Raw genomic sequence first — 27955 nt, 5'->3', positions numbered from 1 at the left:
CCCTCTCCTACCCGCGCTTGTCAGCTCACCCTTTTCTGTACACACATGCACCCCTCCCCACCCGCGATAGCGGTGGTTTTTAGCCGGTGTTTCCCAAATCGCCAGGCTTTGGGGCTTTCAGAACCCTTCAGGCTCTCGCCCCAGGACGCCAAGGCCGGTGACCTGGCTGATGACGTACCCCTGAGGTAAGAGTGATCCCCCCCACCACCTTCTCCCGGCCCTCAGGTGGGCATGTCCGAGCCGCAGCCGAAACGGGGGAGACGTGGCCGAAGCAACGGCAAACGATGGTTCAGGCGGAGCACTGTAATAGGGGACTCGTTCGGAAGCGCAAGCGTTGACCCTCCTCGGCTGGCGGTGCTGGCATGAAAAAACAGCCGTAAAACTCCACTGTTACTCGTCAGACGAGGGAGCCTGCTCATCCTCCGCCAGTCGTTGCCCTGATAAAAGACTATCCTTCCAGGCATTCACTGCCGTCCCCTCCCACCCTCCTGCCTTGCATTCGGAGCTTGCCCACCTAAAGGAGAAAAGCATGAACCTGAAGCCGATTTCTTGAGTTTTCTCTATTAAAGATGCAAGAATGGACTCTTAAGGATGCCTCTCACGGGGCTGCCGGAACGGAACCTTCTGTTACTCCAGGATATTTGAGATTTCTGCTGGCTTTCTTCATTTATAAGTGAAGCTACACATGCTAGTATATATGACAGAAGTACGTGTGCAGAGCTAGCTAAAACACAACTGTAGTTAGTTATTTCCTGGAGTTATAGTTGCCTCTGAAAAGACACCTTTTTCTTTAGTGTCTTGAAAAGTGAGGCTTCCAAATGCCGATTTCTACTGGGACAAGAAAAAAGTCATAGTAGTTTGATTTTTGTAGTGTTTGTCTTTGCTTAGAGCTTTGTCTCTGCTTTGAGGAGTGTAGTAACAAGTCCAACTAGCAATAAGCAAGTGCTATTCACACTGAACTGGAGGTAAAAAAAAGCTTAATATGATACATGTTTTTAATTCTAAATATTTCAAGGAGGAGGAGAGACATGGTTCAGGAGACTTCTTTTATAAATATTAGAAAATATTTAGAAATAATTGGGGCATTTTCAAAGCAAAAAAAAAAAAAAAATTGTCCCCTCGCTTTTAAAAATACAGGAAAGAGATCTGGGACATAGGACCTTTCCATCCGTTACATTCTCTGCCAGTTGTATTTCATACCTTTGTACTGATGATTCAGTCCTCCAATCTGTTTCTTTATCAACACAGTATTTCCAAAGTGTTAACAAGAAGAAATTTCATGATCCTTACAGCCCACATATCACAAAGAATACTAAAGTTCACTACATCATTAAGATCAATATATTCCACGTGTAGATAAGAGCTGAACTATTGTTACTGTAACAATTAAGCATATAACCTGAAAAAGATCATTTTGCTTTGTTCCATTTTTGAAATTAGGACTCCCTAGATGAAAAAAAAAGCCATAAAATGTATGATTTGTTGAGGTTTTGTATGCTGAAATTGTTTTCTGTTAGGTGAGACATGCTCAATGTTTGCTATAACAGCATTTTATTAACATCTGAAATACTTAGATACAGGATGTTTAATTTAGTTAGTAAAAAGTCAACACTTTTCCAATTCAATACTTCAATTCTTCTTGGGTTTTTTCTTGTTTTTTGGTATAATATGGAAACTATTTTTATTAATTTTCTAAGAGAGCTGTGTTCAAAATTAAATGCAATGTGCTTTAGAGAATATTTTTGTTTGTGGGCAAAAAACCATCAAAGACTAGAAAATATTATCACTCATTTAAGGAGCCATTCTCGCAGTGTCTAGCTGTGTTTTACAACACAATCAAATGTCATCCTTCCTAAACCACTCTATAATTTCTAAAATATGCTTTCTTCAATGAAATTAAGGGAATTGACAACAGCAGGTGTTATACATTTGATTTACAAATAAAAAATGGATGCCCATAGAAACATAAACTTCCTGTCCAAAAAAAAAAAAAAGATCCTAGATAATTTTAATGACCTCTGCCTTTTCTGGAGCAGTGGCGATGAACTTCAGCCTTGTATCTGATGTGACTGCTGTTTTTTGGAAGCTTATCAATGCTGAAGAACATCATTTCTTCTGCATAGAGAGGGCACAGATTTCTAAGACACAGCAAACTGCTGAAACACTTCTGTGAAGACATTCAGAAAGTCTCATGTATGATGTCCAGTGTATTCAGAAGTGCCATCCCTAAATGTTCAGCCATCACATTTGATCACGCTCATGACTTGATGTGGGCATCTTCAAAACACACCACATTCATTTTCAGAAAAAATGAAAGCAGGAGGTAAATCTGACCACAGTTCTTAAACCAGATTATTTAAAACTCAACATGGTGTTCTTATTTTATTAAAACCATAAAACATACAAATATATTTGTTCAGAGAACATAATAAAGAAGTAATGCTTTTAAAAATAACCTGTCTAAATTTCTCAGCCTTTTTTCTCACACAGGAGAGAATGGGATGAGTCAGTATAACTATTCCCATTTGTTAGACAAGAACCCATTACAGCCTTACCACCTTGCTCAGTCACAAAGTGGGAGGAGCTGCTTGCACACATTGCTTCCTTCCATCAAGGTACTCTCCCCTTACTCCTCACTTCAACATCCAGAAACCCTTCTCCCCTTTCCCTTTGACATTGCTTTCAATGTTTTTGTACTGAATAATATTAATACAAGGTGGATGGAGAATGGGGAGGGTTTATATTTACTTATAGCCTAAGTTTAGAAACCAAACTCTTAATGCCTACGTCAAGGGACGCCTCTTCCAAGCTTCCCATAAAGCCAAAAGACATAGAGAAAAAGGTGCAGCCCAAAGTCTGTTCAGAGCAGGGTGCTAACTGAAGCACTCCAGCTGCTATTCTGGTAACACCCATCTGCCTCCGAAAGCAAACATACTTCCTATCACAGGCTAATGCTGGGGGTGATGTGAATAGGACCTATGTTACATATTTATAAAGAATTTCTTTCCTAGCTCATTTCTTCAAATATCTAACTTTTTTTTTTTTCATTTTCTAATATGAAAACAGAATATTTTGTCTAGTTACCATTTATAATAAAGAATTTTTACCTGGGAAATTTAAAAAAACATTGTAAGATACAGATTTTCTTCTGTAAGAGCCAAGACAACATGTTATAGAAGTCGTAAGTAGAACTTGGACCCAGACTCAAGAAGAACTGGGCCATTTGTTGCTTTATCTTTTGGCTTCTAATCAAATTGAAACTGTTCTTACAAAAGGGAGAGGAGAGCTACAGTGCATAGGCTAGGTATGCACCTATTCAGGCGCATAGGTTCAACAGGCCTGAAAAATGAGAAGGGCACGAGTAGAGCTACTTCTATACATCTGTACTGTAATATAAAACTGTTAATAACCTCAGCTCCAATCAAAGACCTTCCTCGGTGACATGAAGTACAAGTAGTATCAAGAGGATCTCGCACCGCATTGCTGCTTAAGAACCACACGGTCTTGCTAGCGTGTGGTCCTGCTTTTGACTCCTGGTGGTCTTGGCTTATGATCTATTTTGAGCTACCTGCAGCTGGAGTAGTATGTCCATCATTCAAGATACCTGTGTGAGCTATGTAAAACAAACCATGAAAAATGCAGGATTATATTTCACGTATTCAGAGGTTTCTAACTTGAGTTAGGGAAGGTAGACAAAGACATGTTCTCTGAAAGTGTCTGGGTTGATCTGAAAGTTTCGTGTGAATGTTTTGCAGGCTTTGATTTTGAAACGTGGTAGATTTTTGAGTGCAGATACAGTGGTACCTCTGGCACTGAGAAAACAAGAAACACTTCGGAAACTTTTTTCTTGAAGATTGGTGATCTGAAAGCATACAGAATACAAATCTGAAGTCCCTGTAAAGTAAGTGGAAGTGTGGAGTTAATATTTTGCTTATAAAACCAGAAAAGATTTGTTAATATTATCTGACTTGAAAAACAACCACAAAATAATTGTAGGTAACCACTAACAATGGTATTAATACCTTGAAATACAAGAAGTACTTTCAATAGGAAAATTATTCCATGTAAGTATGGATTTGCAACTATAGTTGCCTCATTTGCACATTGTAATGGATTAGCTAGTGTGGCTCAGGATTGTATTATTACCCTCTGCTGAATAGGATGAAGGTATAACCTGCTTGAGCATGCCATAGGCATTAAATGTGGCTTGGTGTGCCCTATCAGCACTTCAGTCAGACACACATGGAGGGAAGCAGGACTTCGAAATGTCTATACCTGTTCTTCTAAATTCTCATTTCCAGGACTAATCAGGAGTATCCTGGTTTAAAAAAAAAAATTCAAAAGGCTCATTGTTTTAAATAAATGGATCTCTGTTCCCTGTTCATAGTTTCAGTTTTAAATCATGGGTATAATCCATCCATCAGTGCAGTAATAATCACCTCAGGACTTTTTGCACAGAGAGTTTGCAGATCTGACCCCCACTGGTGTACTGGCCCTCAGTTTTCAGTAGCTCAAACTGATAGTACTGTTTGGGGATGAGGGGATTTTCACATATTTCCAATTAGCTGTTTTGTAGAAAATACTCAGTGGCGCGATAATAAAGGATTCATTACTCCAAGTACTTAATTCTTTGTATGCCCTGTATGAATATAAAGCTGAGAATCCAGCAGGGCCATGGGGGAAAAAGGCAGGTGCATTCCCGTAGGCTCTTATCCAGGATCATTGTGAAAGGTCTGAAGCCATGAAGCTCTAGTTACTTCCCTGGGGCTCTTTCCCACAGCTGATGCAGATCTTTTTTTCCAATAGTCATTCTGAATATAATTTTATATGTGATTTGGTATGAAACAAACCACTCCGATAGGAAGGTCTTTTCAGTGGTGACCTTGAAATAAAATCCCACATTTGCACAATGGGAAGAGTTTTATGAGTGACAGACCATAAAGGATAGCATCCCTTTCAGAACAAAAATTCTGAATTCCTACACCTGCTTTCCAACAAGTTCCCAGGCTATAGAAAGCTATAAAATAAATAAATCCAACATATTTTTTTCATTATCTCAATTATTAGTCTCAGAATTGCTAAATACATTACCTGGGTAGCATTCAAAATGCAGAACAGGTAGCTGAAAACAAGACTTGTTTCTTCATGGCTTATTAACATGAGGTAGCCTATCGTCCACGTGATTCCAAGCACTACCACTATAGAGATAGTGCCAATCATCTTTTTCATAAATGAATCCTTTTTATTCCTGTAGACACACATGCAAAAGTGATTAAATATTTCTCTATACCATTTAATACCTTTTTACCTTTAAACTTTCTATTTATTCATGGCTATATTGCAAAGATATGTTATTCAGGTGAGTTGAGAGCATACACCTCCCTACATTTGTTTGACATATCATCCAGAGAAGAAATCCAGAAAAAGAAATCTAACAAGTTTATCAGAATAATCTGTGTTTGGAGTATGTAGCTTGTATTTATCTCTCTTTAACAAAAAAGTGAAGTTTACCGAGGCAACAAGAAGCATTGAAAATTAGCATGTTAGCTATTATAAGCTTTTTAGAAAGCTTATAACTTCAACCCAAACGTGCTTAATTTTCAATATAAGAATAAGCTGACAGTGAATTTTGGATATTCAGTTTCTCTCAAGCCTGAGGGGAGTCAGAGGTAAGGTACTTTGTTTGTTCCAACTGTGAAAATTGTACATAAAAGGAATGAAGAAATGGTGCAAAGATTTGTTGAGCAGACCAGTTCTGTGGGATTAATAAAACTTAAAGCAATCCCCTTTTAAGTAATACAATGTGCACTGCAGAGTTTGTGACACACAGCCTGTGACAATACATGGAGTGTTGCTGTAAAAGCGAGCAAGTAAATCTGCTTCAAAGCTGCTAGAGAACTGGCCTGCTATCCAGATATCCTGAGAAATTAGAAATTCTCATTTGGCTGGACCCAGCTCTCACTTATATGCATTTAAATCGGGGATACCCTTCATTGAAGTCAAGTTGAGTGACACTGCAACCAAAAAAATGGTGGCAAAAGCTTGAAAAGCGTTCATTGATATGCACTTCAACAAAGTCTGACCCATTGCAACACTGGAATTCATTTTCTGACTGCTTTAAGTGTACATTTCTTTAAAACAAAGGATTTTGTCAGAAGTCTGAGCTTGTGACAAGAAAGTCTGAGCTGGTGACGAGAGACCAAGGAATACATTTGCTGAAAGATCTGAGGACTCCTGTGCAATCTCACCTTGTCAAATTCTCGTTCTTCTTCCATATCACAGAGACACTGATCTTCATGAAGACAATGATGTTAAATAGGAGTATGAGTGCCACTGGCAAGAGGAATGACCACAACATGGGCTTTTGCAAACTGAAATTCTGATTTTGATCCAGTGCTGCAAGCCAGCAACTTTTAATACAAGGAGAGACCATTTCAAAAGATTTGTTAGACACAGTATTCAGAATATCAAAACAAAACAATATTCCGCCTTTCATCCTGAAGCACCTCATAGGGCTTCCTAAGTCTTGTTAACCCATCTCTGAAAGGCAACCGTTCCTTGAGCACTGAAGGCTTTCAATCATGCTTCTCTTTCTCTGGGGAATGCAAAATGATTCATCAGACAAACTGCATAGAGAAATATAATAAGGTGCAATATAGCTAACCAAATAAATATCTGGCCACTATAGGCAAGTTTATCTTTAGAGTGTATATTAGAGTAGAGGTAAAGAGCAATAGGGGAGACCTAATGGAGAAAGGCTGAAACAAAAACAAGGGCAACTTCAGGAGGACAGGGTTATTCTGCAATAATCTTTACCTCTTTTTTTTTTTTCATTGCCAAATAATCACAAGTTAGTAGTCAACAATCCCTAAATGAGTATCATAAGATGGCCACCATGTGGAAGGGGGTTTGTGTTTACGTTTCTGAAAAAAAGTCTACCTTTGTTCTGTATCAGCCACAGCGACAGAGGTCCATTGTAAGGCTGATAGCGTGCTTTGGTATGCGGGCACTCAAATGAGTACTGATACCACAACCATAGGGTAAATAGGGATATGGTTAGGCTGGCCAGAAAGATTTTACATAAATGACAGGATTAAGTTAGGTACTGAAATGCAGTTATGCACTCAAATGAAGGTCTTGAATTTCAGTTATGCTAAGAGTATCTACGACTTCCATTTAAAGTCACAGAGGATCTTGCAGGAGGATTCAAGGCAGATGTGGATCCAGTACCCTAAATCCTTAGTGAGGAGAAACCGCAATTCCTTGTAGTGAATGTTCAGCTTGAGTGAAGAGTTTTGTTTTAAGTGCTTAGATATACAAAATAGTATACCAACAATAAATCTGGAATTGTATTAATAATAAGGCATCACAAAAGGTGTGGCATAGCAAGTGTTGTAATAATACATAAACTTACAATTCTTCCTGACGGTAGTTTAAAGCTTTTCCTTCTCTGTAAGTAGCTCCAAGTGTTATTGCAACTACCACAGCAGGGATTCCTAATTAATAGGAGAGACATTAGCAATTTATTGTTCAGTTACATAGCCCTTCCATGCAAATAGCTTCTTGCTTCCTAAAATCCATACATTTTAAGAGCTCTGTTTCGTCTGCCTTGCACTAAGCTAAGAGGGTTTTCCATAGCCTAGAGAAAAGGTAGGACTGAGGGTTGTGAGCGCTGTTTTATTGAGGACAGCTCATGTCCATGACCTGCTAATTTTTGCCGTTAAAGAGCTTCAACATAGCTTCCAGAGACAACGCCAATGGTGACAGAGCAAACTCCTTCCTGTGTTGGAGCCGACTCCCTCATCACAGCTGTACAATCCTCTACCCTTTTGTCAGCAGTGAGAAAGTAATTTAAGAAAATTCTGTACCGAGGACCGTTACATTTCATACCAGCTTGGTGCAGAGCGTCACTTTGCCCTCCGAGAAGCATGGCAGTGTGGGCTTGCCTCCTCAATGCTTGTGCTTCGCTTCGTGTCTTCTGTCTCTCCTGCCTACCTGTTCACTAAGCAGCACGGCTCATGGGAAGGAGCCTCCCCCACAAGTTTTTATTTAGGAAGTAAACTTGCATCGTAAAGTCTGTCTCTCCTTCAGCCCTAATAGAGATCTTCCTGACTGTCGAGTATTTGCTGTGCTCTCAAAGTAGATCTAAAAAGATCTACTACTAAAAGTCAGTCAGAGTCGTGCTATTTTGGACATGTGGAACTAGTCATAGGACACAGCGAAGAACCTCATGCTGTGCTATCATGCAAATATACATAGAGCATAGTGAGGCACAGCCAGACAGCTTTTGCTGAACATTTTCTTGCTTGCACATGCAGTCCAAATTCTAAAGGCTTTACAGGAACTGCCACTACCTCCACCCAAATGCAAAATATAATAATGAAACAATCAGGATCTAAAACTGCTTGGTAGATGCCATCAAGACACAACACACCACACAAGCTGAATACACAGCATGGAGAAGGCAGGTATTCCTGTACTGTATTAGAAGAGTTTCTTGAAGGAGGCTGAGATTTTTACTTTACCTAGTGGGCATCTGTTTACATTCTTCAGTCCTCCGAGTAGTTCCCTTCTAGCTTGCAGTGTTGCTGCTAACTACTGTACTGACTTCAGAATGTGCTCTTAATAATACATAACAAATAATGTCAGTCACTCCTTGCTTTTGGGTTTATGCAAGGCTCTGGCTGAGGTCATGAGGAATCTCAGAGGTGTCTAAATGAAGAATTTGAGCCCATATATGCAATCACCATATCGGAAAGATTTTTTACTTAGTTGAAAGAAAGAGATTGTTGAGTGCCTTGATTGCTGTGCCTTGATTAGTGTGAAAATGTCTCCTGCGCACAACAGACCTATGTTGCTGTGCCAATGAACAAGCTCTCAGTTTCAGTGCTGTGTCAGGACAATGAAAACAAGCTCAGTTTATACCAGTGGTGTGAGCAGTAGCAAGAGATTATTTATTAAATCACGTTGCGCTAAACCAGAGACACACTGATTATAATTGCTCGCTACTGATCTCCTATCTTTACAACTCTCCCTGAATGTACTATGTACCGATACTTTGGTAAGAGTTGTCATATATATGACTTTAAATCTTACCCCATCCGATTACTGACATGGTTGTGAGGAAGTGTCCAGGCAGGGGCTTCATGGCTCTAAGCAGCAGTAAGTACAACTGTGCACAATTGAGTGCCGTCCACATAAATGTCGCCAACAAAAAATAGTGCAGAAGGACAGCCACGGCCGTGCACCGGGAGTCTGCGGGGGGATCTACTATGTCAGATGTGAGCAAGGTGTTACTGGCAGTGTCATAAGGAAGGCGTTGCTGGTAGTAGCTGGTGGCATTGCTGCTGTGATTCCTGGCATTTTGGTTTTCAATTCCAGAGATGAAGATGATGTTAAAAATTAGCATGGAGAAACAGAGACTCACTAACATCCATGTTACAGAGAACTTTCGAGTTTTCCTATTGGTAGGGATACATTGAGGAGAAAAAAGTAGAGCAAAATAAGAAAAATTGTAAAATATTTCCTCATTTCCATTGATATTAAAGGCAAGCTAGAGTATGCAGTCTTTCATACAGAGAGAAAACAAAGCAAGAACCTGTTTGCGGAATTCTACACGATCATTACTCTCAGACAACTTACCACATCCATCAGTTTTGCCTGATTTCAACTACAACAGAGAATACCCAGCACCTTTTAGCACTGGGCCTTTTCCAACAGCAGTTGGGATGCATTTTTTTTTTCCACTCTTCTCTTTTTAGAATCCTTGTCTTTAGCATTAAGAGATGAAATAGCATAAGACAAGTATTTCTAAACAGTCTTCAAGGTACAAGAGAATAATAAACCTTCACTTCCAAATGCTGTCGTTTAAAAGGCAGAGTCTGGGAACTCCTACAATCTTAAATACATTGACCTTGATGGACTTGCTCCAAATCTACATTAGTGCAAGCAGGGAGAGAAACATGCATTCCTCTACAATAACTACAACTCTGTTGGCATGACTTTGCTCCTTGTTCAAGGGGGAATCACATGACACCATTAATCACGGGCACATCCATCAAGGAAGTTTGCTGCTATTGTATTTGAATTGCCACTCACAATAAAACTGTAGCACAGGCAGTGTACATAACCCACATTGCTGTATAATCATGGTGCTTTGAAATCGTCTGTTCTCTACAGACGTTTTATAAACAGAAGGCCATAGAGTACAGAACTATCAAATAGGCATCAGAAAGCAGAGTAATATTTAAATAGGATAGCAAGAAGAGAACCTGAGGAGCAACATATACGCTTCTACATGAATGATAAAAGTCTAAGCAATAAGAGAGTGGGCTGAAATGACTAGCCTTAAATGAAGACACCAACATAACAGGCATATTGGTAACTGGTTAGAAGAAAGATAACTGATTAGACGTTATAATACCAGGGTACAGGGCACACAGGAAAATAAAAAGGAGGTCATGCTGGTGGTGGAATACTGTTATACATTTTTAAGTGGGACTAATGGACGAAGCACCTCAATGTGTAGCATGTACCAGTGTGGCAATAATACAGCCCTGGGTCTGAGTTGTCAGCTGCCTGGCCAGCAGAGACATCAGCAAGGCAGCAGGGGACACAAAATGCAGCAGAAATGCCAGACTGCCCTTACCCCATGTAGATGGGACAAATGTCACTCTGGGACATTACCCAGCGATTAGACATGGTGGTGGGAGCCTGTGGTAAAAGGGTCAGCCCTTGACCTTATCCTCAGTAGTGCACGCTGCCTGCTTTGTTATCTTATAGCTGGTGAGCTGCCCTGTCAAAGCGATGGAAAGATTTTTTTCTGTTCAGCAGCCATGCCCAATGTTCCCTACAAAAGGCTTGGCCTTTTACCATACGGGGCTCTTCCATACTCTGTTACATCATTTCTTTTCAAAGCTCACGTTTTTGAAGGTGGTTCTATTGAATAATAATTATCTATCTCTATCTCTCTTTCCTCACATTTAAAGATTAACATTAACAGAAAGGCTAAATTTTCATCGAGGTGAGTGGCATGGCTGAGACACTTTGTGTCTTCACTTTAACCAGTAAGCCACACTTACTTCCCAAGCTGTGCTACGTGATTAGCTCTTTTTTTTTTAATATTATTTGCTCGTCAATAATATTGCAATATGTTCTAAAGTGGTTACTCTCTTTGTTTTCCTCAAACTATATACAGAGCAAAATATCGTCACTTAGCATAAAATACTTGCAGTTTTACATCTTAACTCTTACCTCGTGTATATTTGAAACAAAATGGTAATGACCAGTCCAGCCACGGACAATCCAACACCAATGTAAGAAATATATTCCAAAGGCTTTGCATATTTATATTTGATCTGAAAGGCCTAGAAAACAAATTGTATCAGTTATAAGATGAGAAGAGATAAATTTCTTTCTAAAATTTGTGTTTCCAGTTGCACACAGAAACAAAAATGTTTTAGTAGAATTACGGCTGTTGCTAGCCACTGCCAAAATTTTCAGATCACACAGAATTATTCTAGGCCTCAAAACTAGAGAAGCTTGTGAAGAACTCCAGAAAGAGACTTAACAATGTCAATCAAATATTTAGCAAAATAAGAGATAAAATTATTCATAGAAAAATGCAAGGTGACAGAGACTGGAAAAAGTAGGTTTAGCTTCTTGTACTGGTGTGCATTCTGAATTTTGGCATCTGAGGATAAGGTCTAAGATAAGATGTTACAAAGAATTACAAATCAAAAGCGGTCTTTGTTTGCATAGTGACAATAAAGAAGCAGGTACATGTCTTCAGTGAAACAGAAAATACTGTTGTCGTTACATAAAAGGATGGGAATCTTCTCTAGAATATACTCATTTTGTGCAATAAGGACATGTGTAAGATAAAGGGAAGTACAGAAACAAGTAAATATTACAAACATGGAAATGCTGTTCTATGAAGACAGAGTAGAAAGAAACTCTGAAATTCTGGCACTGCTGGAGTCAGTGACCAGATATATGATTTTACCCAGGGAGCGTTTTGTTTAGAGAAGCTGAAACAAATACTGAAAGAATGACAAACGTCAGAAGCAGTCAGTCATTCCTAAATAGTCTTGTTAGTACAAGAGGGCAATATATAAAACTTAATGGTAGGAGGCTTAATATTTACAGAGCGATTGCTCTTTGTAAATGTATAAGCAAAGGAAGTAGCTAATGCTAAATACTTTATTTAGCCAGCACAAGGCAGCGCCACAGCCAGCCCAGATGCCAAGCCACTCCACTCTTCATCTTGGGGCACTTTAGGCTTTAGTCACACACTCATTTAACAACCAGTGGCAGCAATGGAGGTGCAGAGCTGGAGGCTCCCGCAGCTGAGCAAAGGCGATGCGTTGTGCCAGCCCTTCCCTGCCGCTGGTAGGTGGGCACGGCCACCATTCCTGCCAGAGGAAGCCAGGACTTGCCAATATGTTTGGCTTTCCAGCAGCCTGGGGACAACTCATGCGTCCCCGTTTGCCAGCTCTGCCACAGAAACGAGTACCTGGGGACATCTTAAACTCCTGTGCCTTCTAGATCAGCTCTCCTACTCCCTTACATTGGCAAGCTGGTCTTAACAGTTGGGAACAACCGGAAAAAAAAACCAAAAGAAACCCCAAACTCTTCCCATTCGAGAAAGGACAATGCCCTACCATCAGGACAGCAAAATTAGTGGTGTGATTACACCTGCATGTCAAGAACCGGTCTCTCCCTTTTGCACAGCCGGCGGTGCTCCAGTCGTTGACAGTATAGTCCCAAAAGACACAGGCATGGTCACGCAGCTGCAGTTCGGACGTGTTGTACTATGGATTGAGATTGCAAGGAGAAAAAGTGGCTACAGGAACATAAACAGATATGCACCAGCAAACGGCATGTACTGACAGTTATCCTCTGAAAGGGGAGCTGACGGCTACTAAGGGATTTACAGGGTTTCCGGTAAACCTTATGAATGATATCAGTAACAGCATAATTTGGCATTTTGAACTTACTTTGTATGCCTTTCTCACTCAAGATTGCCAATGAAATTACCAATTTCCGTGAATTATTCAGGTAATTATAGGTCAGATGCACATTGACTAGGCATTAAACAACTGCCAAACAAATTCTGCGTAAGCCAAACAACAGCTTTCAGATATTACTACTATTACATTAGCGCCAACTGGAGCTGAATCCACACTGTAACAGGAAGCGAACAGCAATAAATGCCATGAACCATTCCCTCCCCTTCTGCAGGACAGCGGGGCTTGTGCGGTCATATGTCAAACTGCATGCAGTCATTTTTAGACAACATACTGCTGCAGGGTGCTGCAATTAGAACTACTTTTTAATAAGCAACGAGCAGCTTGAAGTGCAAATAAGTAGTGAAAGTAACTATTCACACTACTAGGTAGTTCAATTAAAAATGAGGAATAAAGTGATGAGTAAAAAAATCAATTATAAGTTTGTTTCAGGGATTTCCTTAGAAGTGACACGTTTCCCAGATCACTTAGCTGTATGGATCCATGATGATGATTACTGAGCTATCATATGCCCATATTTGAGCTTAAAACATTTGTTTAATATTGTAAGAAGCAGCCAACTATGGTTTTCTGGAGAAACCATGCTAAACATGAGTACACATTGTCTACAGATTCAGCTGGGCAAATGGGAACTCACATAGAGCATTTCCTGCAAGAAAGCAGTAACACCTGCAATCAGTTCCTGGGGAGGAAGTCAAAACAAAACAGACAATGATTTTAACTGGAAGCAGATAGTATGAGAAATGATGACTGCCCACGCTGGTAGGTATATTGGGCTATGCCAGTCATGATGACTTTTTCTTGTTTTCAAAAAATTTTGACAGTCTTACGGAAAGAAAAGTTGTCCTCCAGGGACCTAGCTTTTTTCGTTCTTGATTTAGGACTAATCTACCCTAGGGCAAAAGCACTCTGGTATACCTATAACTTTTTATGGAATGCAGTTTTGCTTGCCAACATCCTAGTTTAGCAGTACTGAGTTAATAACATCAGGTGTTAAATACAAAAGGTGAAAAATATTTTCTATGCCACATTATCTAAATACCCTTCTCTTATATCACCTACACATCCCACAAACTTTCTCAACTGTTTATTGCCAGAAGTCAAGGCAGTATGCCAAAAAAACGCTCTCTGCTTGAGTCTCCCTAAGGCCTGAAGACAGGTAGTAGGGCAAGGGCAGCCTCTGGTTCAAACTGAACATGGCATTTCTTACAGAGACTTACCCTGGGATTGAAGGCTATTTCAACACCGCTGGTTCTTCCACCATAAATGTTGCCAGAAACGATTTGTTTAGAGAAAGTACTGCGACTCCGATAAATCCTTGACTGGAAGAGTTTGTCATTTTGGTACAGGACAAAGCCAACTCTTCCATTGTCTGCTGACCCTTTAAACAGATAAGTAGGGATGGATAGCAGATACCAGAGAAGCTGGTGCCTTTGAAGAAGCCTACACTATGCTGTTTCACACATCCAGCATTTACAGCAGATTTTTGATTAGATATTTATTTAGAATCCATTTAAAAAGTAGAGAAGAGCTTCTCTTTCCATGAATCTCAAGAGAGTCATCTTCAATTTTTGCTGAGTTGGAATGTGAAAATAGTTATTATCTTAATGTCATTTCTGGGGAAAAATACTGGTAATAAGGAAAATCATAGAATCATAGAATGGTTTAGGTTGGAAGGGACCTTGAAGATCATTGAGTTCCAACCCCCCTGCCATAGGCAGGAACACCTGCCACCAGACCAAGTTGCTCTAAGCTCCATCCAGCCTGGCCTTGAGCATGTCCAGGGATGGAGCTTCCACAACTATATATAAATAAAATCCTAAATCGCAATTTAAATGGATAGGCTTTTAATAACATTAAATAAGAAAAAGTAACCCCAGGGACATTTACAACCAGTAGGAAGTCAGAGGATAAAAGAGATTGGCTGGACTTTTGCCTTCAGATCCAAATTTTGGACTCTGTTTCTTTTGCACTCTTCTACCAAGTTAGAGACATTTCATCTAAATTATTTAAATCACTAGTTTTAATTGCTGCTTAAGTGAGAAAGCAAAAATCCAGGTTTATATAATAGATTTTGTTCTTGATTTTATACTTTTTATTTAAGATCGAGAGACTCGTTTGATCTCTCTCTTATTTGATCAAGACACTAATGTAACTTTATATGTACAAAATGTACAATTGTGCATTTAATATTGAAGACATCTATCTTTTTTTAAGACAAGCTGTGAATTCAGTCTAGCTCTCTTGAGGGAAATGTTATGATATACAGGCATTATGATAAAGGCTTTAATTACATGATCACACTGTTTTTCCACAGGATTGTTTTCTGAAACAGGGAACAGAAAGGAGAGTGACCAGTTAATGAGCTCTTCAGTGGGGTTTTTATTGCCATTGCTGGGGGTGTGGGGGTACCTGATTTATCTCTCCGAGTCTTTTCTAACCCTGGTGAGAGGACTGAATTATTCATTTCCCTGTGGGCTTGTATCTGAATGATGTTCAGCATTATGATGTCTAAGTGCTCCACAAACTTCACCTTCATTATACTTTTGTGCTGTGATCTCTTAGTGTTGCTGTTACTATACAGAGAGACTGAGGACATGTCTGCTGGTTTCAGGTGTCCGGTCTGTAACTCTTGTGATTTTTAGCATGTCATAAAAATGCACATGTCCAAAGCTCAGCTCCCTCACACCCATCAGCTTCTTCAGCAAGTGAAGCAGAGGAACTATAAGTTGCTTTGGTTTGGTTTGGTTTGGTTTGGTTTGGTTTGGTTTGGTTTGGTTTGGTTTGGTTTGGTTTGGTTTTTCTCCTGGGTGACATCAATTTATCCTTCAAGCACTGCAGAGTGTAAGTAATGGACATCTGGAAAAATCTCCTGTGACCATGCCATTAAAGACTGTCCCAATATGTAGGTGTGAGGATGTGTATGTCTTGGCTGACACGTGACAGTAGTAGTAATTTTAGTTGAAACGGTTGATGTCTTTGGATTTCAGGCAAGGTATGTATGTACTAGCTCTTGATCTTGATATCTGTAGAGTTATGGTCAAAGTTACAGTGCATTCTCAATTTTAGAAAACAACACAAATGAAAAAGTCCCAAACACCAAAAGCATTCTGGCTGTTACCTGTACATGTGCATTAATCTGTAAATAAGATTATCCAGCTCATTTGATAAGTGCATTTCTCGTACCAATTTATGGAATAAGCATGCATGAAAACCAACATGTAATTATTTATGTTGGCTAAGAGATTTTTTTTCCAAGGGAGATTTTTAGTGAACATTCATTCAAAAATTTCCAAGGTGCAATTTTCAGTAGGAGAAAGAACTTACTGTTATTTATAATGTTGAACAGTATCTGAACTTCAGTACTGAGGTCACGAATAAGCCCAGAGACATTTTCCTGTATTTCTAGTTTTGTTGACTGATAATATTCCAGTGCTGTAACTGCAAAAAATAGCAGTGGATGTGTTGGGATTTATACCATACCGCCTTGTCCAGGTAAATCCAACAACACACACAGACTTACCTCTCTGTGCCGAAAACAGAATTGTAGAGGAGCTTAATTTCAGTGGAGCAGCCTGGATTGCAACATTGGGCTGTGAGATATTGCCAGTTAAAGAAAATTCCTCCATTGCTTTCGTGAGGCTGTATTGAGATAATGAGTGGGATAAAAGTTACCATTACTTGTTAGTATACGGCTACAGGTTCAGTTTCTGAGCTTCATCTCTGATTTGGTTTTCCAGCGGGAACAGCTCTTCATTCCCTATCCTCATCCTTTCTCCAAAGCAGAAAAATCCAACCAAAATTGTTTATGTTGGTATAAATCTACGGAATCAATGAAAATGCATATTGGAGTTGAACACTAAAAATGTTTTGACTTGTCCATGAACCTCTTTCATCCTGAAACAGAAGGGAAATGCAGTTTACCGTACCTTAAAAAAATGGCAAAAGCTAGTGTTACCTTGTTGTAACATTGATAAGATTGTTGTCATTGAATTCTGTTTCATTGGCATCCAAGAGTTGACTCACTGTAGCCATTACTGCCACAGATGCCTGAGACAAGCAGAAAAAAAGGCACATTAAAATGCAGCTAAAATAAATCACCCCACGTGCTACATAGTGGATAGGCAAAGTAAGAACACTTAAGAAGCATTGCTTGAAAGTACAAACAACAGAGTGAACAAAGCCCAGGATGCCACTTGAGAAAACACAAACTTTGCACCAATGTGTTCATAAGTACCACACTTATATTAATTTTGACAGTAAGGATTAAATGATTAACTTAAACATCAAATGATGCTTGCATAAGAATTTCAGATATATGCAAGTCTAAACTGCTGATAAGAAACAAATTTACACTCAGCTCTGAGAATTGACCCAGCAGCGGTCCCACAAGTTTGCGCTCAAGACCACTTAAATAACTGCTAAATGGCAAAATGAATCACACAATGGTAGGGGTTGGAAAGGACCTTCAGAGATCATGTAGTCCAATCCCCCTGCCCAAGGGGTCTGGACAAAGGTCTACCTAGAGGAGGTTGGTCAGGAACGCATCCAGGCGGGTTTTCAATATCTCCAGAGAAGGAGACTCCACCATCTCTCTGGGCAGCCTCTTCCAGTGCTCTGCCACCCTCAAAGAAGTTCCTCTTCATGTTTAGATGGAACTCCCTATGTTCAAGTTTGTGCCCGTTACCTCTTGTCCTAATGCATTTGGTTGTGGAACTATAAGAGGAAGGAGAGTGTTCCTTCTGCTGGTAGAGTGGGGACAGGGTTGATATCCCAATTATTAAGCCATAAAAGTCTATTTTAGTCTTAATAAGTCTCACCTGAGAGTCTTCTGAAACATTTGGCTTTTTCAGAATCTGCACTGTGATGTTCGCAGCAACAGAGATGTTCTGTGTGGTCAGTTGGTCTGGCATGGAGGTGAGGATTTGAGTGTTACCTGCAATAGCTGAAACATTGCTGGAGTCTGCAGTTTCAACCTGTTAGAAAAGTGCCATTCAACAGAAAGAAAATGAGAAAAGGAAAAAGAGTCACTACTTTTATAACATTCTCACATAAAATCAAAATGTACAAGTAATTGGTGGTCTAAATTGTTTCTGTTCCTGTCAAGTGCCTGGCGTTCGCAAATTCTCCGTAGGGGATCATTTCATGGACTCACGGAGTAGCCTGGGTTGAAAGGGAGACCTGGAGGTGCCCTATCCCAGCAGAGCCAGCTGAGACCAGGCTGCTCAGGGGCTCACTTTGAATAGCCACAACCTCCCTCAGAAACCTACTTGTGTTTGACCAGTGTCAAGGGGAAAAATTTTCTCTTATCTAATTGGAATTTCCTGTGTTGCCACTTGTCTCCATTGCTGCTCATCCTAAAACTGCACACCTCAAAGAAGAACCTGTGCCATCGTTCTCCACATCTTGTGGTATCTGTAGACAGCAGCAGGACCTCCTCTTTGTCTTGAGGTCATTGAGCCTATAAACTTCTGTACACCTTTCACTATTCCTTAAATAACCAGAACTGGATTTTTTGAAAAGCCATGAGAGGAACTTGAGAAATGTCATGCAGAATAATCGTGCTTCTCAACACAGTGCTCGTAACCTGCACCGAGAACATTATCCTCACTTCAGTAAATTATATATAGTGGCAGCTTGGAATCAATGTAGAAAAAAGAAAAAAAAATATCTGGTGCTGGAGATGCTAATAAGAATTGCTAGAAGCACTGGTTGGGTCCAGTTTAAGTCAGCAAGCACTTAATGGGTAGAGTGTAAATGACTATAGTATCTTAAGAGTCTAAACATAAAAAAAAAAGATGAGGCATTAGCTGTATATGAAGGCATAGCTAGGTAACAATAAGACTTAAAGAGATGGAAAATCTGCTAATCATCAGGAGAATTCCTTTGTAAACTATGGAGACCAACTAAACAATGTATCAAGTCATCCACCCCTTTTCTAATCCAGTCAATGAATAGCTCAAGTGAATAGCTTCAATAACTGAATTATTCACCAATTGTTTACGTTGGGAAGCTGTCAAAATGAAGATTAATTAAATCATGCAGCTCTGAAGTGTTTATAAAGATTGGAATGGTAGGAAAAAAAAGTGTTGCACAGGGAGGAAAGAAATTTGCATTTATAGTCACTGGAGATGGTATTATTTAACTTGAAAAGATTTGCATGTGCACCGTGAACAAACAGTACATTGTGAACGCCTATTTTCACTATCCTTACTTCTGACTTTTAGCATGACCTTGTGTTCAAAGTAAATATTTGTCTTTAAAAGAGACAAAATCCTTTTAAACTCGGGCTCTGGATCACTAGCATCACCGCCTCCTCCTCCCATTGCCTCCCCTTCCCCCTTGCCCCCCGAGCTGCCCAAGGCTCAGTAGATGGCAGCACGACATCACAACGCGTAGCAAACCCCCAAATTACCGATGGCAGCAGAATAAGCTGAAGTTGTAGGTTATTAGCATTAGAAATAGCTACTACTAATATTATGTATTACTTTAGAGAAAATTTGACATTTGAACCATTTAGTGGAGGCTATGTACAGGGAAAATACAATCTTGATCTCAAGGGTTTCCCATCAAACGATCTAGGCAGGCAAAGCATTGGCTTGAAGGTACAACAGGCAAACAAAAATGCATGACGAAAGGGACTTCTCTTATTTAAAGGTACTGTAGCTAGTTTCTTTTTTATTTTCAACTGGGACTAGTGATAAGGAAACAAAGCGCAGAAGCGGAAGAAGCGAAGCAGTCACTGTCTGTAATGTGCTTAGTCATGTTCAGCTCTCCGTGTTTTGTAGATATGGCAGAGCTAAGCCTTAAAGCGAGGATTAGGGGTTTAAGGACTTTGTCAGGAAGAGTTTGTCATTCATACAACAGAATTTGAATTTGAATTCTTGAGGGACAGAAGTGTTCAGTCCATGTTCAGTGGATCACAGGACTGAACGGAAAGGCGTTGCTTTTAATCTTTCCTAACGTGTCAGTGTCAGCATCATTTCGTTTCCTCATGCCAGTCTTCTCCAAATACCTTCCACTTTCTCGCTGATTTACTATCCTGGATCAGCATCACCTCTGTTCAGAGGTGTTTACTGCAAACTGGGGACCTGACTGAGGAAATTGCAGGCCAGTTAAGGAATATGAAATGGGATGCTGTGTTCAGGAAAAAACAAGGAAAATAAAGTCATCACCATTGGAAATTCAGGCCATTTGCAAAGCAGGCACGTGCCAAGAATGCCACTGGAAAAGGCTTTGGTCATTCATTTTGCTTTCTGTAAAGTTTTAAGAAAGGTAACACGTATATATTTCCTGCCTCAATTTCCTATCACTTTTTTTTTTTTTCCTCGGGATGTTGCAAAATCTCAGACACTGTTTAAATGGTAATTTAAGATTACCTGTGATGCTAGGGAGTCCAGATTTTCATTGCAATTCAGAATTTTGGGGGGCTCTAAAGTAGGAATTCTCCCTTCTCTGGAGCACAACCGGATTGCTATTGAAGTGTTACCTGTAATTTTGTAAAAGCAGATACACATTTAGTAGAGAAGCACTCACTCACATGCACATGACCTCATTGGTAATTAAAACTGTACTGTGGGTGTGACACCCTATCCAGTGTTATTTTCTGTTTGCGTGTAAAATATTTGTCTTTCAGTGTTACGAGTGATCATCAGTTATTTAATTAGTTATTGTTCTTTTAGAACGTGTTTTATACTCATACACACCATCTTGTCAGAGTGGCTGACACTATTCATGCCAAATTCAGATAGGTTTAGTTACACTAGAGCTGCAGAAACACATCTCTTAAACAGGAGGCACAGGCATCAGCACTGAGCTATCAGAAAGACTTTTTATCATGTCCTGAAAAACACAGTTTGTATGTTGTGAAAGAAATGCAAAGTGCACATGGAGCAGCCACGCAACACTTACTCCTCTACAAGGTCTCTGAAAGCTGAGACGGTTCATGGAACCACCGTTGATGGAAAGCGTCCTGAATCCTGATGCTAAATATTAGGATATAAATAGGTTGTTTTTCTATTGAAAGGCGATTCAGGGACAGATATTAACTGACTCTCAGCCCAGTTCCAGACAGGCACGGATATGACTCAGCGTGCGTACCTTAAATTCTCTGTATTTGGGGTAGAAAGCTGTGTGGAAAGGTTTGCTCTCCTTCTGCCTGAGTTATGCTGTTCGTGCTTCAAACACCAACTTCTCATCTGGTCTAATAATCTGACATCTTTCACAAAGCTTACATTTACTTTTGGGAAGTAGAAGTGAAAGGAAAGAAGAACATACCATTCACAGTATCAGGTTCACATTTTTCTTTGGAGTTGCCATATTTACCCACTATAATCCATTCAAAAGTAAGGGTTTTTGTAATGCCTTCAGAAATGTTCACTGTGTAAGTACTGGCTTCACAGAAATTAACTGCACAGAAGGAAAAAAAAACAACCATATATCAAGATCAAATATTTTTAGTTCAAGGACCAGTTTTCACTTTTACAATATTCCTGTCAAGTCACAGATCGCTACCCTTTCAGCTTGGCTGTTAAGTTAATTCTCAAGTCAGCTAATGGTTCGTTCACCCAACCCGTACATCTTCACCTACCAAACAAGAATGCTAAGGGAGATGGTGTCAAAGCCGTCTCTAAAATCAAGGTACATTACTTATTATGTCTGTTGCTCTTCTGTTGTCTGCATAGACAGTTATTTCATACAGAAGGCAGTCAGGTTGATCTGACATGATTTGTCCTTTGTAAACCCATGCTGTCTGTTCCTGATTATCTTCTTGTCTTTCACATCCATGGAAACAGACTTCAAGAGGACATGCTCCATAATACTTCTAGGGCTTGAGGTGAGCCTGACGGGTTTATGGTTCCCCTATAAGAAGCCCTATAAGTCCCTATAAGAAGAAGTCCTCCTTCTTGCCTTTCTTAATGGTGGGCATAATGTTGGCCTTTTTTCAGTTCTCTGTGGCCTCCCTTGATCACCACAGGTGACAGATAGCAGCCCCACAGTGACATCGGCCAGGTCTTTCAGCAGTCTTGAACGAGTCCTGTCTAGACCCATGGGTTTGAATACCTTTGAGGTGATCCTGCCTTCCTTCTGACAGATGAAAGCCAGGAATAAGTTACTACATTCATGCATGAATACTTATGCATTCATACATGAGTACCTATTCAAGCTTTATTTTTTATCTTTCTAGTTAATCAAGCCTTGATTTGAAAGTGTTTTGGGCTGGTTTATACACATACCTATACTACTTGGTTTTGGACTTACAAAAGAGAGTCCATCTGAAATAAAATTTTTTGGTGCTTTTTCCCCCACTGATGCAAATCTCAAATTATTGCAAATACTCTTACTTCAGGAGAATTGCTCCATAATTAAAACAAACAAACAAACAAACAAACAACAAACAAACCACAAGTAGGAAGAAAACCAGGCCCTTTGTTGTAATCTGTGAAGGAAAGTAACCATCACATAATGTACAAAAGGAATGAACTGCGAGCCAAGTGGAAATTTTCCATCACCGTTGGAACAAAAGTAATTGGTTTACAAAAATTGTCTACCTTATATGCCTTGCTCTCTCCTGCTGGCAATAAACCAGATTCACCTCCTCTAGACACTCAACACCCGGCTGCACTTCTTTCCAGGTTCCCTAACTCCTTTAGCTCTATGTTCCCACACTCTTTATGCTCCATCATGGTTCAGCACCCCCCACCTCTGTGTCCTACATACATCTTTAGATTCCCAATACATAAAATACACATCTTTATTTTGTTAGCTGGTGGAGAGGAGACAAATATAAAAGGTAGTTTAGAGCCATGCGTCTTAGTGGCTAGACTGGACTGACTGGCCATGTGGCCCCCACCTCCTCACTGCTGGCATAATTGCCCTTTTTCTCAGTGAGGTGTTTACAGGGTTGGTCTTCTGTACCAACTAGTGATATGTGCAAAACTCATAGCATCTCAAGACTTTTGAGACCTGTAACCATCTATTGAATTTAGTTGAAACTGGTCAGCAAGTGAAAGTTGCCAAGAAGATGGAACAACAGAAAGATGGGCACTATAAACGTTCATCAGGAAAACAGCGTAAAATTCAGATTTTGTAAATGCAATAATGTTTGTTATTATTTCAAATTAAAGATGCTTGTCCAAACATTCTTACCTCATGTATTTTAATAACTACAGTTATTAAAATCTGTTCTTTAAGGCAATTCACAGCAAATCAAATACAGAATACCAGAGGAGTGAACACAGGGAATTACAGAGTCATCATAATGGTTTGTTTCCTGTGCTGAAATACCATCCGCTATTATTTTATTTAAGCCAACTTCTCTGAAGTGTTTTGCCCATATGTTCCAATCCATCATGAACCCATCCAATCTGTCATTGTCTGTTGGATGTGCTACCCATCCTGACAGAAGGCAAATGACACGGGAGACCTGAAGTTCCCATCTACCTAGGAGTGAGTCTTCACCAACAATATTTTCCTGGATGAGCAGCAGATGTTTTGACGTCCTTCTGACCAAACGTGTGTTCATTTGACAAAGGCACAGCTGACACATGATGGCATATCCGTGTGTCACAGTGGCCCCAGTGTGGGTGGTTGGCTTGGAAAGTGTGAGCTGGGGATCTTACCATCTGGAGATGCTGCCAGTCAGTGAGCCGGCACCCTCCCAGCATCGGCTGGGAGCACCCACTCCAGTTACAGAGGTGCAAAAATGCCGTTCTGTGGCAGAGGGGACTCAAATGGGAGTCAACCAGGCCAGTGCTATGCCAGGGGTAGGAAATTTGACTCATCCAAAACCAGTGCCAGGGGCAGCAGGAGCTGCGGACAGGCATTGTCCTGCAGGGTGCGGAGCTGGGAGGTGTTCCTTAAATACTGGCAGATCCAGACACGGCAATACTGGCCATTGAGGTCTGAATCAGATTTTTGCATCCCTGTGATCTTCAAACCGAGGAATTCAAACAAAGGCCAAATTGGCTAGAAACAGGCCACAGACAGTTGAAACCTGTAATGTCTTCCCCAGATATATTACTCATTTGAAAGAGCAACAGAAGTGGGTGAAGGACATGGCCTCACCTAGCAAAAAAAGCCACACCACTGCTTGTGGATCTAACCCTGCTGAGCAGGTCTCAGGCAGGGGGAGAAGATCAGGGGCGTCCCAGAGCAGAGGGGTTCCCAGAAATGACACCAACTGCCCGTGCTGCCTCTCTTGTACTGACCTATCTCACAAACAGATCCCACCCACTCCTCTGGGCACACGCAGGCTCCATCCTGACAGACGCCACCGTTGAGGCAGAAGCACGGAGGTACCACGGGTCCTGTAGTGTCTGTGTAGATAAAGAATCAAGAGATTTATATATTCCTAAATACATATGTAAAAACACGTATCTATCTGATTTGATGAAGGAAAGAGACAAACATGATTTATCTGAAACTTCAGGTAAAAAATACTCAACTGAAAAATATATGTGACCCACAGTCTCACCCAGGTACTCTGTCACTGTTCCCTTCTTACCCCTAAAACCAATGGCATGAACATGAGGTCAAAGCTTTCAAATATTAATTTGCATTCCCACAATAATGTAGGTGGAAACAGTTCTGTGGAGCTGCTGGACAAGCAGGAGTGATGGTGTGGGCCTCCAGGCTGCCAAAAGCTCAAGCTGTTGACCCTGTGAAAAGCCCGAATTACTTCTGCAGGATTTCACAGGAGCAAGGAGGCAAAACAGGGCCGTAGATCCCCAGTGCTGAGGGACCCAGAACAGTAATGAGGACATGGATAGTCACACATCCAAGAATCAGACAGAGATACTCTGATTTAAGCCAGGCATTATAGGATAAAGCAGATAAAAACCCATGCCCTGATCACAGCCATAGCCTCTATCTACAGCCCAGGACAGGTGGCGATTTTTATGCTGTTTTTTAGCAGAAATAGGGGATTTTGTTTGAAGTAGTTGTTGCACAGGCTGCTGCAGCTTCAGGGGACAAATAAACACAGTATAAGCAATAGCAGAGAAATTGCAGATCTTAGAAATTTCTGAACATACCATGGTATTTGCTGTGTTCAGCAAGCTCTGAAAACATTAAGGTTTCTTAAAAAAGTGATTGGCAAATCTTGAATGGCTAAGGGGTATTCTGCAGCAGAAATTACTACAGGGAAGGGGTTGATGGACCTCAGGCTCTGAGAAATAGGTCCAAGACCTGGGGGATGTCCATGGATCAAGGCTTCATTGCAGTTAATCTCACCTGGTCCCTAGGTGAGGGATGGAGTTGGAATCCCTTTCCACAAGGTTCATGGTGGAAACTGCACCTGTGCACTGGGTGAAGTCTGTGCCTTGAAACTATGCAGAAAATTGGAGCTGAGGACATTGTAGTGCCTGTGTTTTGACACGCTGACAAATAGAGTAAAGCCAGAAAATTCAAAAGTAAACAGTGCTGTCAGGAACACATGTGCTATTGTATATTTCTAATGTTCTCACTGAACTAAAAAGATTGACTAACTTCTTACACTTTAATGGGATTCATATATCTAGGAGATTATTGCAAACTATAGGGGATGTGCCACGTGGCGGGGGTAATTCTGTTCTTGGCACGCATCGCTTGGCTCTTGCTCATGTTGTTGCTATTTAGCATTTGTGTTTCAGGCTGTCTTAGCTATGTTACAGCCAGATGTCTATGATGATAGTGGAATAACATCTATGTGTCTCTAGGTAATGTCTCCGCTGGCCATCAGCTTTTCAAAACACATTGTCTCTCCGTTGGAAATCTTACAGAAAGGAAAGGAAAACTCCTCCAGCAATTGAGATCCGGGTGGCCCAAGCTAAGCAGCTGCGGAGAACGGCTATATCTGGGTGAGGTGGGTGCCTGGTTGGGCAGCTGTTGCCCCATTGCCCAGCAGCACTGGCTCACCTGCCAGGCACATGCATGTGGCACATGGGGAGGTGTGGCAGAGGAATGATGCCGGGGCTCAGCCACTTGCTTTTGGCTGAGGGCCTGAGAACCCACAAAATGCTGGGGAACCTGCAGCACAGCTCCTTTGTCTTGCTCAAACACGTTCCCAAAGCAGCCAGGCAGAAGGTGACAGAGCAGGGTCATCTGGCGCAGAGGATCACGAAATCAGGGAGGCAGCGGCGCCACCCTGCAAATGCACAGCCCCTGGGCTGCCTGCCGAGGAGCGGGGCAGGGGAGCAGCCGGGGCAAAAGGAGTGTAAGGAAAGAGAAAGGTGAAAAGATAGGGCTGACACTCCTTTGAAGGCTGTAAAACAGAAAAGCACAAAGCTGTGGGGTAAAAAGTCCAGCGTTTAGCCCTGGAGGTAGACACAACTGCCATGCAGCACATGTGGCAAAGAGCAGGTGCCAGCAAACAGCGCCCTACCTTTGTCTTCCGAAAAGAGTCCTTCTGTAACAACAACGTGACGCTTGTGGGAACTGCTAATGTTAGTCGAAACTGTGTCCCTGTTTAGTGCTTCCTGGTAACCTTTCTTAGACTACTGTTCAAGGTCTCAGGTACCGTTGTAAAGCTTTTTTTTTTTTTTTTTTTTTTTTGTAGAGGGAAATCTGTGTCTTTCACAAATACAAATTCCTGAACTGACTAATGCAGTTATGTCTACCCCACACGCAGTACCACTCATCAGGCTCCAGTAATTGTGGCATTGACTTGAAATCATGGGGTTCTTCTGGTTTTGGTTTAAGGATCAGAAAACATCTTTATTTTATTTGTCTTTGGCTTTTAAGTTTTGCAGCATTAATCATCTCAAGACTCACATTGATTTTGACTGCATATATTTTTAAACTAAAACGAAAAGATCCTTGCACAATACTACGTCATCATGAACTGTTGGGTTTTTCTTAATCAAAAATCGTGGGAGCGGTTAATACTAATACTTACGGTTAAAGTTTGGTTAAAGAAGAAACACTACAACTACGCACAACAAGCAATGCATCAGATGGGCATGGAGGTATTCTCCATCCCTGAAGCAGCTGCAGTTTAAATCCAGTTCCTAGCAGTTCATTTGCCCGCAGTTGTGTAAATCATAGGCATATGCAGAGGTGTCCCCAAGCTGCACTGAGAGTTAACTCCCTTCTCCTCTGGATTTAGCTCCATCAAGTCAAACAAAGCGCTAGACTAGCTAGAGGTTTATTTTTGTCTTTTGAAAAATAAATCAGATTTCTACTGGAAGAGCGAGAAAATTTCAAGACATTTCTCAAAGTTCTATCAGAGGAATCAGGTACAGTGTAAACATGTTACAAGGAATATATGCCAGAGATTGTTTGCTGTCCTATTCTGTTTTACAGCAGAATGCAAAGGTGGGGGTACTTCTTTAAACATCAGTGTAAGAAGAAAAATGTATCCATCTAAGAAGCATACAGCATGGATGTAATAATCTTTATCAGCAATCATGTTTAAATACTTAAGGAAAGGAAAAAGAATGCAGTGATCTCAAATAGAGCTCAAATGGGGTAGAATTATATTTCTTACCTGTTTCAAACCTGAGGACAAGCTGCCAAACACACAGTGCCCAAAGGGTCACGGTCACTACAAAACAAGTAATTCCAACAAATATTCTGTCCCACTGGAGTGAAGACATGTTGTGCTGCAGACTGTCTGCTCTGCTATAAAATGGTATTATACATTCATAAGCCTGTGATGGATAAATCATTAACTACTTGTCTACTGATAGAACTTTAACCTTTTCTGTTCCACTTAAAAAAAAAAAAAAAGTTTGAGTGAGAAGTAGCACACCGTTATTTCTATCATTTTCCACAAGATAACACATTTCACTTACCAAGGCATTAAATGTCATGTCTTCTAATTGCTATAAGAGAATGGCCCAGCTCAGGCACTCAGCTACATTTATGCTGATAGGGGCTAAGGCCTGTTATTTGAGTTCATGGCCCAGTGAAACTCTCTTCTCTCCAAGCAAGGCATCCACATATAT

The 27955-nt window shown here is 40.6% G+C and overlaps 1 protein-coding gene across 1 annotated transcript; it reads right to left on the bottom strand.

The window, feature by feature from the left end:
• Positions 1-3669: 3669 nt before the first annotated feature.
• Positions 3670-27604, bottom strand: GPR128 (G protein-coupled receptor 128). The gene is made up of 16 exons (XM_009891654.1): positions 27496-27604; positions 24239-24346; positions 21306-21437; positions 20408-20517; positions 17849-18004; positions 16987-17078; positions 16552-16670; positions 16356-16469; positions 14249-14409; positions 12663-12812; positions 11254-11366; positions 9097-9461; positions 7415-7496; positions 6249-6410; positions 5092-5248; positions 3670-3894 (listed from the first exon to the last, which is right to left on the bottom strand). The coding sequence occupies exons 1-16, from the start codon at positions 27602-27604 to the stop codon at positions 3670-3672; spliced, it is 2355 nt and encodes a 784-aa protein (XP_009889956.1).
• Positions 27605-27955: the final 351 nt, after the last annotated feature.

This window comes from Charadrius vociferus, unplaced genomic scaffold (genome assembly GCF_000708025.1).
Source record: "Charadrius vociferus isolate BGI_N301 unplaced genomic scaffold, ASM70802v2 scaffold329, whole genome shotgun sequence".
Lineage (NCBI taxonomy): Eukaryota > Metazoa > Chordata > Aves > Charadriiformes > Charadriidae > Charadrius > Charadrius vociferus.
Note: the sequence above shows the minus strand (reverse complement) of the source record. Positions and strands in the feature narration are given on the sequence as shown.